At 40.4% G+C, this 17,825-nt stretch overlaps 1 protein-coding gene across 1 annotated transcript in view; it reads left to right on the forward strand.

Moving 5' to 3' along the window:
* PDZD8 (PDZ domain containing 8) overlaps positions 1-16,998 on the forward strand; it is a 389,693-nt gene extending 372,695 nt beyond the window's left edge. The window contains exon 5 of the mRNA XM_085603086.1: positions 13,194-16,998. Coding sequence (XP_085459212.1) covers positions 13,194-15,334 — 2,141 coding nt within the window. The 3' untranslated portion in view covers positions 15,335-16,998. The remainder of the gene's footprint in view (positions 1-13,193) is intronic.
* The last annotated feature ends 827 nt before the right edge of the window (positions 16,999-17,825 follow it).

A 17,825-nucleotide genomic window follows, 5' to 3' on the forward strand; every position in this document is an offset into this window, starting at 1 on the left:
TGGATTTAAGAAGGTTTTCATGTTTGTGTTTATCATTTGGTCTTGACACACAATTAAATGTTAAAAATCATGATCATGTCATACTCAAGCTCTATCTTATTTGGTCTTCACTCAGATGTAGAAATGCAGCGAATGAAGTGTGAAGCTAAAACTCTAAAAGCTGTTGCTTTTGAAGAAAATAAAAAAGTCTACCGATCACAGTACAGGCAGAATAAACAGCAACATAGGTTGATCCTATCATTCTCAACAGCAGCAACAAAAATGGCACACACCCTATCAACAATTGCATGCTAATGGCTGGGGTTTCCAGCAGCAATTTTCCTCTCCCGGAAACAGTCAGACCAACCTCCAATGAGACTTCAACTTCTCCTACACAGTTGCCTCTTCTGTGGGTTTTTGGAGGGTACTCCTAAACAGTTTGAGTAGCAAAGCATAACGAACAACACATGGGTGCTGAGCATTCTGAATATTGTGCAGAATGGAAATGCACTACATTTCAGCATAATGGCATACTCCGTTACTTCAAAAACAGCACTCCGATTTCAAGTTGGCCTTTTTATGAAAATAACAGTACTTCAAAAACAAGCACTAGTACCAGTTTCACCTTCTCAAAGAGGAAAAGACATCTCCTAGAGGTAATTTATAGTGCACAAAAAAGGTCTGAAGAAGGAATTTTGATCTATTTTGGACCTCAGGATTACCTATAAATGTTATCAAGAGGGAGATTTATTGCTTGGAAGTGCTTCACAAATTTTTTCCACAGTGTAAAATAGGGGACCAAATTTATGTAAAACTCCTGCAATATGCATTTCTCCACATTCCATTTGCCAGCAGGCTCACAACGTGTGTCAGATTTGTGGTGGGTAAGTGATGCTGCTGGCATACAGTTCTCCACTTTGGTCTGAAGTTAACACCCTTGCACCTACTCCAAGTACATAGGTGTAATAACTGTACAACTAGCTGCATCAATGCCAGTGCCCAGGAAAGACATTTCAAAACTTCCCGTACAAAGTTCTTTTCCTCAGTCACTTGGGTATATATGGACATTCTGATATACAGCACCACTCCAGTCCAGGTATTACTCCAGTATTGGAACTTTCATAGATTCCCATAGCTTGTATCATTCCCCGTCGTTGAAATGGGAGCCTCTGTAAAATAAAAAATACTATTGCAGTGGCCACCACACCCTGTTGCGACTGTTCCTGACACCTAGATTGTGGCAGATACTGCTGTTGCTCCATATAATAGCCCTCAGAGTCTGAGTCCTGATATTTTACATGTAACTGGGATGGGCTATATGTAACCCTGTAAGGACCGTCATCCTCCTCTGAAAATTCCTCCTCCAAAAGGAGCGCCGGAGGCAGTGGTGTCACTCTCCGAGGAGGTGTCATTTCTGGGGTAATCCGGTGTCTTCTTATCGAAATTGCCACTTTTTGTATCGTCGACGAGGTCGTCGACTGAGTCATCGCCGACAAAGATTGAACCGTCGACGTCAAAACGGCAATCGTCGACGGGACCATCGTCAGTACCATGCTGGAAGCCATAGACGTCGTCGACACCAACATCGTCGTCATCCTCGTCGACGTAGAGGTAGTCATCATAAGCGTCGATGACATAGTAACAGGTACCTCAGGTTGCAGCGTTGACTAAGCAGTCGTCGACGAAGGCAATGGAGACGAAGTTCTCGTCGATGAGCCCGTCGACGAAGCCAAAGTCGACACCGGTTGAATTTTTGATGCTGTCTTCGACGGACCGGATGTTGTTGTCGACGGACGGATTTTCATGTCAGCTTTCCCCTCAGGTGGGACGGAAGCTGGTTTTGTGAACAGTTTTGGTTTCTCAGAGGGTAGAGGCGAAACCAAAGGCCCCAGGATCATTTTCTTAACAGATTGTACCTCAGAAAACGGTCCTTCCCTCTTCTTTACACCTCGGTGAGATGATTTGATGGGACTACGCCTGTCAGACCTATCAGAGGTCTTTTTTAAAGCCTTGGCAGGGGGGTCAGTAGAAGTTAAAGGAGATCTCCTCGAAGATGTCGCAGAGGAGGCATCATCACCGTCACTCGAAACAGGGTCTTTCCGTGACTTTAACTTTTGCAGCCAGGTGAGTAGACGTCCCTCACAGTCTCTTAAGGTCTTTGAAGAGAAGGTTCGACAGATCTTGCAGTCAGTAGCCTTGTGGTTAGGGTACAAACAATAAATACAGTCTTTATGTTTGTCCTTCACATAAAGCCTCTTTTTTGAACAGGTGGCACAGGCTTTGAATAAAGCTTTCTTCTCCTTGTCAGACATCCTGAAGAATGGAAGTTGAAAAGTAACAGTTGAAGCACAGAAGTTGAAGAGAAATCTGAGCAGAGCTCAGTGGAGACTCCCTTGCACAACGCGCAGTAGAAAATCTGAGGCTCTCTCAGGAGGGTTCTATCGGGTGAGGCTGATCTGATTGGTTGTTGCATTATTTTGGTCTCTTTTACAAAAAGAGGTGGATAAGCTACAAAATGAGATGAGGCCTAGGCCTTTTCTTCTCTTTTGTGCCTACTGCTATGGTATTTTTTATTTTACCGAGGCTCCCATTCCGACGATGGGGAATGATACAAGCTATGGGAATCTATGAAAGTTACCAATACTAGAGAACCAAAGTTACAGGTAAGTAACTGGTTTTCTTCTCTTTCCTAGGTGCAACATTGGATAAACATCAAGGAGCGTTTATTTTGGAGGAGCACATCTGGAAGCTCTGACGAAGCATGGACTGTGTCCAGAGGAATTTACCATACCGTAACAATCTCCTGCTCCTTAAAGCATTCATTTGCCTCCAGAACCTTCCTACTCTACTGGCTCTGTCGATGAACATAGTTCTGAGACATACAAACAGACAACACCCCTGCAATGTAATATTTGAGCAGAGGTGAAGGGACCAGGTCGAGGGCCCTGTTGTTGGATTCCCAGTCTATTTACAATTGACTGGCTCTATAAAAGCAACACATCTCCCAGGTATTTAGAATTCAAAGAGAATTTAGAGTTCCATGTGTTCTACAAAGACACTTATGAGTGGGTTATCAAAGGCAATGTTCTGCCCTGCATCTTTGTATACTGTTGTTTCTCTCAAGTAGATTTATTTGCCACTTACCAAAACACAAAATGGTCAGATTGGAGTTCAATCCATACTTAAACAGGACACTAGCTTCTAGACTCAGACTCCAAAATTGATACAATTGTAAAAAACATTTTTTTGCAAAGTTTACGTTTACTGCAGGTTCTCTCTAACTTTTTGCCATCCATTTTTTGATGCCATAGTTTGTTTGCATAAGCTTCATAGTTTATTCTGATGCTTACAATAATCAATGAAGATCCTTTGATGCAGAAGAAAATATTATGCATCAGTACTTCCAAATTTTAAATAATACTGTCTCTTTGGCTGCATTTCCTTCCATGTTGTCAGGTTTTCCATGAGCAACAAGGTAATGATTCGTAGTTTAATAGTGGATTAATTATTCTTTATTTTCAATTGTAGAACAAAAGATCCTTAACTCGAAAGGTTTTGCATGAGATTTGGTGTTTATCGGCATTTACAAATACCAGGTTGTCACCATTTACTTTTTTAAAGTTTTACAGAGTGCCAGTTGACATAGGCGGGACTGTTCTAATGACTTCAGTGAAGAATCTGCTTTGCAGGAATATGATTAGAAATAGCTAACTTTATATGTCTGATTTAGATTTACTGGCTCTGTTAGACAATGTAAACACCCCACCTTGCAATTTTCGCTGCTGATACTCGAAGCTTTCGTTCAGGTCATTGATACCTGTAGGAGTTACTTAATTGTAATTGTAGTCTTTGTGTTAGTTCATGCTCACCGTCAACAGACAGTTTGACTAAATACTTTAAATATCTCCCAGTAAAGCAACCAAAGCTTTCTGGTCATGTTAACCTCTTCTATGCCCATGACGAGATAGTCTTGTCATGGAGCGTGGTTGCGCTGTGCCCATGACGAGACTATCTCGTCATGGACCCCGCCCGCTAATGTAACGGCCGGCACAGGAGGGGGGAAAGGGCGGGGCACTGAAGGGGTTAATAAAACGCCTGTTGAAACTGTCTTTTATTGACTTGAATGATTTAATTTGGAAGATGTGCACCCCGTTACCCATTTTTTCCTGATGCATTCCAGTGGTTTCTGTCATGGCCACTTTTTAAGGTCCAGCTTTTTTTTTTTTTTTACAAATTTCACAAATGTGTATTTTTGTAATCGTGACCACACCCCCTTCAACCATTAACAAAATACTGCATTACTGTTATTAGAATGATGACTGATGAAACTACTAAGCTGTTGTTAACACCTTTCCGACCACGGTCTTACTATTATGGTTTTCTATGTAATGCATTGTTGCCAGCCTCACTAAAAGTATTTTCCCATCTTTGCTATGATGTGTGGTTGGATTAGTCAATAGGCAGAAACGTATCTATTGAAGTTGGAATTTAAAATTGTGCTTGTAAACCTCCAAGATATTTCTCTTCCTCAGAAAACCTCTGACTATGGAAAGAATGTTTTTTTTTTTTGTGAGAGACTTGTCTCTCTAAAATACTTTACAGGAGTATTTCCCTTCATTGAGTATGATTTGCCGTTTTTTGTAAACTGCTGTTTTCTTTTAAGCTTTGTCACATCATCAGCACACTGGAGAATAAATCCATGAATTGGGCTATGAACGGATTTTCTAATTTTGCACACTTCTATTTGTAATTTCGATACTGCCATATACTGTCACACTACATTAAAGAGACATTAAACTGCATTGCTCAGCATGGCGTGGTCGGGTCGTTAATGAGATTAAAGGTAGCAGTCCACTTGTAAACACAGGATCTGAGGCTTCTTGTAATTCTGAGCACTATATGTGTATGGGTAGACCATGGCAAAACGTACTTTAAGTTGAAAGTATTATGTCTCTCACTAGTGAGTATATGTCAAGCACAGTCCTAAATGCCTCTCATTCGTAGCATGGTCCTAAAAGCCTCTCATTCGATCTAATAAAAGGTATTTTGGACCATGCTTGATACGGATTCAGGTATCATATGGGGGACACCAGTACCCCAGCTATCATCGGATGTTTCTGATGTATTTGGTTCAGGAACATGGCGACTATTTAATCCCAACTTGTGTTTGATTTAACTAATGAATTTAATGACAACAGTTATTAATATTCACTCCAGGATTCTACAGAACAATAAAATATTGAAGCCCTGAAGAAGTTCAAATGATTGTTTGAATGAAATGCGTTAGCTGGATGTTCGCTTCATGGGAATTTTACACTTGAATATCAAATAAAGGAAGACTATTTTAAAAATACAACCGCAGGTTGTGATATTTCCTGGTGCATCATTCCATTTCTTCAAATATGTTATGCGAACTTAATGTAGCACAGGTGATTCACTTCTGAAGTATCTTGGTGCTTTCCCGAGTAAAAGACAAAACGAACAATAAAAAAAACTAGGTCATCAAAAGTTTTTTTAATCCGCCAATATCCATACAAGAGCGAATATGAAAAGGCAGTTTATTCCAGTGTTGGAGAGCAAAGTAGGAAAAAGACTGGCCACCATATCTCGAGGTGTGGCTATGGCAGGAACTGAGCAGAGCTTTATCCTTAGATCTAAGGTTTCTGCTGGGAGAGGAAAGTACAAGCTTTCTTCGTAAGTAACTTCGGGCTCTTGCCTGCCAGAGATTTATGATTGAGACAGACAAGCTTGAACAAGGACCCCTTTCTAACCGGTAACCAATTAATAGCTTAAGGAGTAGCAGGAGGGAGATTGCTGGACAGGTGCCCCGTGCATTTTGTATAACCTGTAGTTTAGAGAGAAAGGCTTCATTGACTGCTACCAACTGTGCATTTCCATAGTCAAGATGGCTCATGATCAGGGCTTGAATTGGTGTTTTCCTGGACCTCAAGGAACAACTTTTTGAGCAGACGCATGGTAGCAAAACAAGTGCCACAAACAGAGTGAACATATTCTTTCATGGATAGGTTATCGTCAACCATGACCCCTAAATTTTTAACCGCTCCCAATTCGGTTGGCAACCAGTCTACCAACCATAAAACCTGTGCCTTTCCAAACAGCAAAATCTACGTTTTGTCCCCATTAGGCTGTAGACCGTTGCACATCATTGAGGCGGCTATTTTCCTCATGCAACCAATGAATCTAGATTTTAAGTTATCAAGATTTTGCCCAAAAGAAATTATCAACAGGGTGTAATCGGCATAAGATATGGTCTCAAAGCTGCAGGATTTTTATCATTTAGGGCATGCTCTGTCACCTTTGATTTTTCAAAGATCAAATTCTGCATCCTGAAAGTGAACTTTGTGCTGCACTTATGTCTGCAGAATTGCAGAGACGTGCATACAACCTCTTCCCCCGTCAAGATAGGCATTGTCATGCAATCGTTCCCTCTGTTCCACAGGAATCTGTGTAGCCACGTCATTTTTAGGGCACATACTTTCTTTAGCCTCAAATAGTGTCCCCGTCTTTGTTAGCGGTTCTGTGGGCCAGGAATTATTCCAATTTACTGGAATCACCATTTTGGAATCGGACCTTGCATTCTCAGCCAAGCTCTCCAGACTTGTATGCTTGACATGTGAACGAGAATGGCTAACCTACATTAATTTTTTGTAGGCAATCAAATTGACTTTTGTTGTATTGATCACTGAGTTATGTATGCGTGCACATGCATATCCCTTGCAACATTATTTTTTTGCTCTATAATGTTAATCCTCAGTTTAATATTTTTAGCAGTCTTTTTATGAGTAGTGTGACTTGTAGTTTCTAAAGTCATTGACTGGGGGACCTGAAATCACAACCCGATTTTCTTTGGCATTGCAGTTTGTTGAAATGTAAGTTGTAAAGGTTTTTTTGTTGCATGACAATGGCTACTCTGTGGTTGTGTGAAAATTCTGCACATATTAGCCAGATGACTATTTTCATTCTTTAGAGAGGTTTGTGTAATTCGCACATCGATTGCTTTGTGAATGAGAATGCAATTTGCAATGGTATCTAGGTACTGATAGGTCACATCGCAAATTGTGCATTTGCAAGATATCACAAAACGAGTGGCCTAATGATTATTAACTAGGCACGTCACCATTTGTTTTTTTTATAAACCACCCATGTCCGTCAAAGGTTAGATGTTGTTATGAAAACAAAATGTTTCATTTTGGGAAGCCTGCAGAAGGAATTGGCTGCAACGGAATTCCTAAAGAGGACGCTTTCTCCTTTGGGAATTGGTTAAACACCACCCAACCTCCACCCCCCAAATCCCAGCCCCCCAACTTGTGAAATGGGCAGTTGATTAACATTTTGGACCACAACTCCAGTCACAAACTATTGCTAAGATTTTCTGAATCACAAATAGAAGGGGTCCTTCCTGCCATGGCCCCTCCTGTATCCCATTAATGAATTTTCACAATAGCTCTTTTACAAATCAGGAAGTCTTTTCATACTTCTTACAAATCAGGAAGTCTTTTCATACTTGTTAAAAGGCTTTGTGAAAAGCACTTCTGCCATTGAAAACCCTAAGATTGTTGGACTTGATCCCCTGCAAACCTCAAATTTTTCTGAAAAAGTCACATTTTTCTCAAATTTTTGTGTGAGAAAGTTGTATGATCTCCGGGCTAACACACATTTCCTACCACCCAGTGTTCCACCAGGTCTCCAGATAAAAATGGTACCTCACTCGTGTGGGTGGGTCAAGTACCCGCAACAGGAAAGGGCCCTAAACGTATTGTGGAGACTTTAAAATTACCTATCATAAAACAACCTAGTTTTGCAGGTGGTGGGGGGGGGGGGGGGTACCTTGGTTTTTGGCCCCGGCTCAGCGACCATCTAGTGAAACCTACCAAACACACACATTTCTTAAAACTAGACACCATGGGGAGTCCAGTGAGGTATGGCTTGTGTGGATCTCCCCCCCCCCCCCCCCCCCCAATGTTTCCCTTCCCAGAATCCCCTGTAAACCTCAAATTTAAATGATAAAACCCCACTTTTTCCACTCATTTTTGTGTGGGATCACCGTGTGGCACAAATGTCCTACGACCCAGCTTTCCCCTTGACTGGGAAGGGCCAAAAACATGTGGTTTTAGGGTACAGCACCGCGAATTCTAAGCGCTACATTTAAAAATAAAATAGGTTTTTAGCTAATTCTGCATTAGACAGCCACACAAGTGAGGTATCATTTTACTCGTGAGACCCAAGTGTTTTGGTGCTCGGGGGGCTGAGATTCCCACGACCACTGAAACAATGAAACTGAAACTAAGTTTGTTTCATTGCAATGACGTCAGTGCGCCATGCGCGCGATCGTCATTGCATTGGAAATAAAAAACTGGCCTCAGGAGGGTGGCGAAACTCTAACCCCACCTCCCGAGGCCAGCAAAAAAAAAAAGGAAATCCCTCTGCTGTCTGCAACAGAGGGATTTAGTGCCCCTGTACTCATGACGGAACCATTCCGTCATGAGCAACGAAAGGGTTAAAAATGTAAGGTTCAAAAGTGATTTTCACATTGCAAAATAAATTCTGATTGGTGACATAGAATGCACATGTATTCTAAAATCATGATCTGTTTCAGGTGTAATTGGGAAAAATTTGATTCTGTGACTTTAAGAGGTGACGTAAACCCAAACCCTCATTGATATTTATTGAAGACCATGAATACACATACTAAGAAGGCGGTTAATCCATAAAGTTTACACATGAGTTCACAACCTTAGTGCATTAAGCGTATAATGTGATAGAGAAAGTAAAATACTTCTCTGGTGAGCAGTAAAGAAAGAGGTAAAAATAACAGGAGAGAGAGGATATATTACTGTGAAGGAGTCATCATTGGTACTTTGCTTTAAGTAAAACAATTTCCACTTTGGTCTTGACATCACCTTTCCCTGGGAAACAAATTATTATGGACTGGGGAGGTCATTTACTTCACTTAATTTCACATCTCCCATCTCTCGAAGGTATACTTGGAGCTGAAAAGATCTTCTGAATGCTCATTAATACTGATGGTCTCCTGAATAGATCAATTTCACTTTCCCGAATTCTAGCTCTGGTGGCAGCTGTTCTGTTGCATCCAGTCCTGAGTGACCTGTGGAAGGGCTTGCTCTTCATTCCTGCCCTCAATTCCTGCCTTACATTCTTGTATCCTAAGGGATTTGTACTTAAGTACCTAATCTCAAGACATAATGTGGTAGCTAGGAATTCCTGGCTGCCAAATTATGTCTTGAGATCAGGTAGTTATGTTACCTACATAGACCCAATATGATATTTATTTGCTGAGACTGTGCCAATGGGCTTAACTAAAAAGGTCTCTCCTCTTTCCTTATTAAATGACATTTCACCTTTAATTTCCCTCCTGGCTAGTACAGGGGCAGTCCGCCTTGAAACCTGTACGTCACATCTCGCTGCTATAGCAGCATATAGAAGTTCTGAGCAAAGTTTCATTTTCTGTAGAACACTGTTGTTCAGTGTGTTTTTCAGTCTTTCAAACCTTTTTTCCCCTTGTGCAGACGTCGCCTACTATACAATTCTTTATTTGGTTTTATCTGTTTTGGCTCATAACCTCTTCGAACCAGTTATAGGGTGGTATTGGTAGCTTTGATCTCTCCTTCTCAGATGAGTACGTTGCATATTCTTTCTCTTTTCATGAACCCTTTACCATTTACTTTCGTGGCCCTGTTCCTCCTACTCACTATTCTTTACTCCATAATATGCTTTCAGGCGTCCCTCTGAACAATTATAATGCAGCCAATACTCATCTCAATCAAATTTGACTATTTGATCCATTGTTGAAGCTTGTCCCCAAGGTGCCAGTCTGTGGTGTGGTGTTTTCTGGTATCTTTGTTATTTTCGTTTCCCAGCTGATACTCCGTTTGCCAAGCTCTTTAAAATATATTTAGCAAACCAGTTCAAAATGTAGGTCTATTCTTGGTATCTGAAAATATATATGCACATACATAATGGCCCAGTTGAAAGCTTCTGCCGAAACGCATAGGTTTCCTTTGTTTATCATCCTGTACTTTATTTATGCCTGTTGTTCCAGCTTTCCTTTTCCTCATCGGATTGTGATTTGGAGAATTCCTGGGAGCTGGCGTGGGAGACGCTTGAGATATATAGTAAAAAATGTGTGTATATATGTGTGTATATATGTGTGTATATATATATATATATATATATATATATATATATATATATATATATATATATTGAGGTGTGTATGTATGTATAGGTATATATATATATATGTGTGTGTGTATATATCTCCTGTTCTTTCCGCCTGCCTGGGGATTGGAGCTCAGAAGCAGGAGTTGTTCTCTCATATATATATATATTATGTATATATGCTGCTGCATAAGAGTTACCCCTCGGGTGGAGGCACAGCCCAGGGCAGCCTGCATCTCTCCCTCACGACCTCCAAACAATCTCACCACCGACGCGTTTCAGGCCATTCGCCCTTCTTCATGGGCGTTCTATAATTCAAATGAGACGCCAGCGGCAACCATTAGATACCCTCTTTTATTTCAATAAAATCCCAATGGAAAATCACAATGAATTCTGGGGCTAGTAGTTGTCTTCAATCAAAACCCCATGTGGGGTGCTGGCATACAGTCCATTTGAAAAAAATATATATATATTTAGATATGGGGAGATTAAGTGATTTGCCTGCACTTTATTTATGCACTTGGAACTGAAAATATGGAAACAAATTCATCTTGATAACGTACCGGTCTGTCAGTCTGTGCCGTTGTTCCAGCTCTCCCCATTGGATTGTGATTTGGAGAATTCCTGGGAGCTGGCGTGGGAGACGCTTGTGATATATATATGGGGAGATTAAGTGATTTGCCAGAATAACAGATATTGAGCCATGAACCTGGGTCCCCAATTCCAATACCGGCAACACTGCCCGTAAATTGAGAGAAAAAGATATCATACTCAGAAGAATAGGTTTCAAGAAAGAGCAAGCGAATGCCTTTTATGTTCCTTTCAAATCACAACCAAGAAATCTTTCACTGTTGGATGTGTTGCTCCTGTCCTGAAAGGGAAAGGAAGGTTTTGCTGCAACCTGTTCTCCTTATGAGGTATCTGCATTACACTGCACTGCTGTCAGTGTAGTTCCCGTTCTATGTGTTGGAAGTCTGAAATGCTCCTGCAGACGCTTGCACTGTGACTGCCCATGCTGTACATTTTCCGCTTGTACTAGGGAAGGGTAAGGAAAACATTTTCACTACACAAAAATCTGACTTATTAGGTTGCCGATTTTCTTTTTTTCTCTTTTATTTTCTTGCTGTTCTGAAAGAAATGTTCTTTCAAGCTTTTGACTTAATGTAAACCAGCATTATTTCCTTGAAAACGTTGTATGTGTCCTCCTTAGATCAATGCACAATGTTGCATCTGGATCATAGTTTTTCATCTGAATCAAATAAATAGTTATTCAGTTTGTATCGCCAGCCCCTTTTTGACGAGGCTGTTTAGCATAACCTGCATCATCACACTACAGAGATAAACTAGTAATCCGTTTGGTTCCGAAATACAGGCAATAGCTGGTGCTCAACCAGATTGCCAGAGTCCTCTAGATATCTGCAATTTAGAAACACATTCTCTTCAGTAAGTTCTCTGTTAGCGGTCTGTTAAACACAGAATTGCCTTCAAAGTTCTCTGTATCTTCAACTGAGTCTTCTGGAAGGCTAGGCAATATAACCTTCTATTCTCTGTTAAACACCACCTACATCGGGATCCTAATCACTTATCCAATCACTAGTGAATCCCTCCCAGTAAATTTGCTAGGCATGAGGGCCTACCAGCAGATCACAGGAGTCGAGAAAAGTTTGGATCTTTGAAGCAAAATCTGAAAGTGCTACTCTTCGGGAAATAGTAGAGGGGCTACTATGGAGCTCAGATGTCTAATTGGCTATTGGCATTAGAGATAACGTTAACATATGTGCTCTCTAGGAAATGTTGCATCGAAAATTCTTTTTCCAGGGGTCATGATTAGCCTGCCTCTATTAAATTTCAGGTTTATGGAACCTGAAGTTTTTGCTGTCGCTATACATATGAGAGTTGGTTCATCTTGTTGTGTTGATAGTTTTTAAAAGCAGCTATTGTGTGGCACTGATACTCTTCCAATAAATGTAAAGATGACCCTGAATTTCCACCTTGCAAGCTCTTTTTGCTTGCATAAGACCTGCCATCAAGCAGGCTATCCTAAGTATTTGCCATTGAGCTATCTTATTGCTGTTGTGTAACTGGACTACCCTTCATCAAATTTGAGCACATTCAAGAAGTACCAAAGCAGCAACTGTTGAGTACACAAAGCATATGAAAGCAAGTCATGTTGATTTCTGTAAACATTTATTTCTAGATGACCAATATGTCCATGCTACTCTTAGCAAACCTACTTTGCGATGTGATTTAAGACTGTTTAGCATACAGAGTATATACATTCTCTTCTACTTGATGTCTGTCCAAAACTTTGAGAATGTGAAGAAGGTGGGTAAAGGTTTGAGAAAGACACTTTCAACAAGAGCTCCATATCCTTTTTCTTTATTATTACCAGCACGCACATCAAATTCTTTTCACCCAGCCTCACCCCAAATGCACAAAACTGAGAAAGTCTTCCAGAAAGCCGACAGTGAGAGGGCTGTATGAGAGGGCTGCACAAGCTTTGAACTAGCATTAGAGGTTTCAAGCCTCCTAACAGACTCTTCAGGACTTTTACTTAGTATGGTGAATCTCAACAAACTTGCATGGTGGAGCACCCTAGAGTGTAAGGAATCAAATGTACGCCTGTTGAAAAATAAATATATATATCTTACTATGTTTTCGTCTCTTTGTATACATGTATGTATTATAATTTTCACATGTACAAATGCTGAACAGTTGAATAAAGCCTCAGTCCTCTTATACAGAAATCAAGAGTTCTTCTAGCTTAAAAAATGTACATGCTGAAAACTCAGTAGGCACCATGTGATTAGCTAATGTTTAGTTGTATGATTTTTTTCTGAACTAGAGTTCTAAAAAGTGACTTCTGTACATAATGGGTGACACAGTTCACCAATAAATGTATGCACTGGTGAAGGAAGTCTTGATATAGTAGAAATGTAAGTAACTGACAACAAATGTTATTTTGCTGAAGTAATACATTTTCATACTAATTGTATTCATGTTTTTGTCAATAGGAGTCAAGGTTACTTCATCCGTGCAAATTTCAAAGCTCTTCAAACAGGCTGGTGATAAAGTGCAGCTTTTCTATGAACGGCCTGTGGGCCAGAATCAACCAGCCACTACACTGCAGGAAAACTTTGGACAGCTGGAAGATTCTGCTTTTCTCCCTCCATCATACCCACTCAGTTATGAGGAGGACCCCTCTGCTATTTTGGCAGATAGTGATAACAAGGAGTTGGATTCTGAATTTGAAGATTTGGCAGGCGAGATCAAGCCAGTCAGCGACCTGAAAGAGGAACTGATTCCACCTTCAAATCAAAGTCCCAAACGCACAGTAGTAACATTGGCTACTAAACCCATGGGGTCTATTTCTCCTATTCTAAACCGCAAATTGAATCTGCCAGCAACTTTGAAGTCACAGCCGAAAGAGGGGCTTAAACAGTTAGCTCCAAAAACTACTGAGACTTCTGATCTATCTCAGCTTCCTGCCCGACCAGCCCAAGGACCCACAGTTAAGCCCCCAGTACCACCTAGACCTCAAATCAAACTTACATTGCCATCTTCTGAAACTCATTGTTTATTAGAAACAATGGATCCTCTCCTTGAAAAGCCAGAAAGGCCGCCTCCCCCATTTAGTAATGGAGAGAAGCCTCTAGATAAACCAGCAAAAAGTGCTGATCAAGGCGACGACCTCCTTGCACCAAAGCAAAACATTGTGAAGCAAGATGTATCAAAAGACAAGATTTCAGAGAGCTCCTGTAGCACAAAAGATAGCACAGATGACCATCACATATGGGAGTCATCTGAGACATATTATCGAAACCGACTAGGTCGATGGTCAAGAGCTTCATGTGTATTTGAAGTTGAAAATTCTCATAAATACTTGAATGTGGCTGTATGGTGTAGAGATGCATTTAAAACAGGGGGGCTAATTTGTCTAGGACATTGCAGTATCAAGTTGGAAGACATAGCCCTGGAGTGCCTGGCCATGTCATCTTTAGAGTACTTTACTACCTTCAGGCTAAATGCGCCTGAGCCCAAAGCTACTGTGAGTAGAACTGCCCTCCGAAGTCTCAGTGTTCACAAAGGATTTAATGAGAAGTTTTGCTATGGCGATGTTACTTTAAACTTTAGATACTTCATGGAGGGTGAATCTGAAACATCCAGTATCCTCACGGAAAGAGAAAGGGAATGCAGTTCTCCTGAAGAAGTTTCTACATACCTAAAGGAGGAGCCCACCCTAAGCCAGAATTTAACTGAAAGCAGACATAATTTCCAAGACACTCAATTCCAGAACCCTACGTGGTGTGAGCACTGCAAAAAGAAAGTGTGGACTAAGGCAGCCTCTCAGTGCTTGATCTGTGCATATGTTTGCCATAAAAAATGCCAGGAAAAGTGTTTGGCTGAAAACCCATTTTGCATTGCAGTGGAAAGGAGGCTAGATTCTGAAACCAAGTTGTCTGTGAACAGAACCACTGGTATAACCAGGCATATCATCAACACCAGCTACCGTGTATTGAATCTCCGGCAAGTCTCCAAAACCCGTCCAGCAGAACAAGGGAGCGATTTGGTTGAGCCCTCACCAAAGCACACTCCAAACACTTCTGATAATGAAAGCAGTGACACAGAGACTGGTAGTTCCAGTAGTCCCTCAAAACGGGCTGCTGGAGCAAAATTGGCAAGGAAGGAAGGTGGGCTGGATGATAGCGTGTTTATCGCAGTGAAGGAGATTGGCCGGGACCTGTACAGAGGGCTACCTACTGATGAACGGTTCCAAAAGCTTGAGTTTATGTTGGATAAACTACAGAATGAAATAGATCAAGAGCTGGAGCACAACAACTCGTTGGTAAGGGAAGAAAAAGACACCACTGATGCAAGGAAGAAGTCCCTTCTAGCTGCTGCACTAAGTAAGTCTGGTGAAAGGCTTCAGGCATTAACACTTCTCATGATCCACTATAAGGCAGGAATCGAGGACTTGGAGTCATTGGAGAGTGCATCAGTCGACCAGCAGTCCAGAAAAAATACTAAATATGCAGAGGACACCAGTAGCATAGCTGAGGAAGCCGATGATACTGAAGACATCAGCCAGGTGGAGCCGGATGGTTTTAATTGCATATCAGAGGACCAAATCTTAGACACTTCTGAATCAGTGTAGAGTTGCCTGGGTACGGATGGATGTTTAGCCTTCTGGGCTTCAGTAACCAGTAGGGAGAGAAAAATACAATATTTATTTGCACTTAATCAAAGAAATATATCAAACACATCAAAATGTAAAGACTTGTCAGTAAGATGACCATTCAGGATTTCTTCCACAGGTTAATGTATATGAAAGCAGTGAGGTCAGTAATAGCTGTTCTTATCAGATTACCGTCACTGGAATACTTTTATATTAACGCTACATTTTTTCTGGAGAGATCCCATGTTTGGGGTTTGGAAAGCTGAGGTTTAGTTGGATTCTGGAGATCTGCAAGTTAACTGAAATCTATTGCAAAACAAAAGTGCTGCTTCTGTGATCACATTTCTGCCATTATTTCCAATCCACTCGCTCCCCTAGCACCAAGAAAATTAGTTTAGGTCCCTCTACTCACTTTTCTATTGGTGGAAAAGGGAAATGGTTTAGGGTGCAGTGTGGTGGAATTCATCTCTAGCTGCTTCTGACATCATGCCACTCTTCAGGAATGTGGTGTTACAGCCTTGTATGATAGCTTACTTGCAGTCCCTAAAAATGAACTCCTGCAACTGTCTGTTAAAAGGCTTTCCATGATCTAATTTGGGTTTCTCCGGATGTCAATGCAGCCATGGCAGACTACTTATGGTTCGGCGTGACCTCCTAGTGCGCCTTCCTCCAGAGCTCCCTGTGCATGATTTTTTGTGCATTATTCCAGATGCTGTGAATGAGGAGGTGCCTTGTTCAGCTTTTCTGAAACAGGTGGCCCCACAGTGTAACATTCCTTTTCTGATAAGGTTTTATTTTGGTCGTTCTTAACATTGTGTTTTAATAATTTATTGCAAATCTTATTCATTTTCTTATCTCTTAGCTTTGTGTACCAGATTATGTGAACCCAGCGGTTGATGTCCTTGGTTTCCAAACTTTGTTACAGTTACTTTTGGAATTGTTGGTCCATTGGTAATACATTCTACGAAGATTATGCTGCATTGCCCTGAATGGCAGAAGATAAAACAGTTAATCATTGTGGGACCAGGGATTTTAAATTCTATAATGTTTCTCGATTTATTTTCTATTTTTGTTGGAGTAGGTATTTCGGAGGAGGTTTTTTCCCCATTTCATTTTTGCCAAATAATGTCTCATTGAAGCAATCATTGACTTTTAATTCACCCCATTGGTTTTGTAAATTTGTTTGACTCATGTAATCTTGTTTGCCTTACATACGTTTATGAAAAAAAGAGGAGAAAAGAATATCTTTTTAAAATGGGGAAATTCTCTCCACATACCTAGCCATTTTCACTCTCAAAAGTCCTGTGTATTGTTTTCACGTTTATTTGAACCATTCATTAGATTCAGAAGAACCTCAATTGTCCCTTCCTAAGCAGAGTTGTACCTATAAAATTTGCTGCTGCTATCCTGGTTGCTTTTTGTACTGTAACACGTTTGAATAAACCTGACTTAATTTGGTAAAAATTAACAGGGGGAAGAAACTAAGACTGTATTTGAGTATTTGTTGTTTTTTATTTTGGAAAATTGGTTGCGTTTTGTGAACAGATTGCAACAAGACCAAGCTTTGGTAAAGACATTTTTAATCAGAAAGAAATGCAAATGTTTTGCTTGAAAATAAAAATGCATTAACCGTTGCAAAACAATACAACACTAGAATGCAATTATTTCATAGGTGGCTTGAACACAAATTTTCGGCAAGACTAGAGTCTTGATGTGAAGGATGTCACTCAGATGATAGTGTACCCAATAAGTATTTAGTCAAAGAGATTAACATGCCCCCGGCTTTTCGTGATTTTTTTTTTTATTTTGTATGTTTTAATTTTATTGCTTAGTCAAAATCTGAACTTAATATTTCAGATGGTGCGTAATCTACTTAATGGAGAAATCCCTAGCCCAATGCATCAAATGATTTTAGTCTTATAAGGTCTACTACTGAAAACTTTCTGACCACTGGGAAAGAATATAGGTTTTAAAAGGCTAGTTTGACTCTGCACCAAATAAAGTAATAATTTATTTTCCAAATATGTATACCCACATAATAAAAGACTGTATTGAAATGCCTGAATCTGTTTCAGCAATCACCCAAAAGGTTAGAAGGAAAAAGTTGTTTGCAGCATCAGAAAGAGTTGGCAACCTTTGATCAATTCAAGGTTGTTCTAAAATGTTGGGGCCGGAGGTTAAGATTCCTTTGTGTGCCTTTGTGTTGATGAAGATACTCCTCTGCTGGGATAGTTGGCCACCACTGAAGACCTTAGAACATGCTTGCACAACACTTAGAATGTTAATGGTTATGCTGAGGTTGCTGTGGTCGTAACAAAGTACATTCTTGAGTAACCCTGTGCGAAAAGGTATGAAAATAATCTTCTCATATATTTAATATGATAATTAGTGTTGCCTTCTAGAGGAAGGCATTCTAATATTCAAACAGAGGATCAGTGAAAAATGCAATAAATGATATCCATATTTTATT

The sequence above is a fragment of the Triturus cristatus genome, chromosome 1_2 (assembly GCF_964204655.1).
Source record: "Triturus cristatus chromosome 1_2, aTriCri1.1, whole genome shotgun sequence".
In the NCBI taxonomy this organism is placed as follows: Eukaryota; Metazoa; Chordata; class Amphibia; order Caudata; family Salamandridae; genus Triturus; species Triturus cristatus.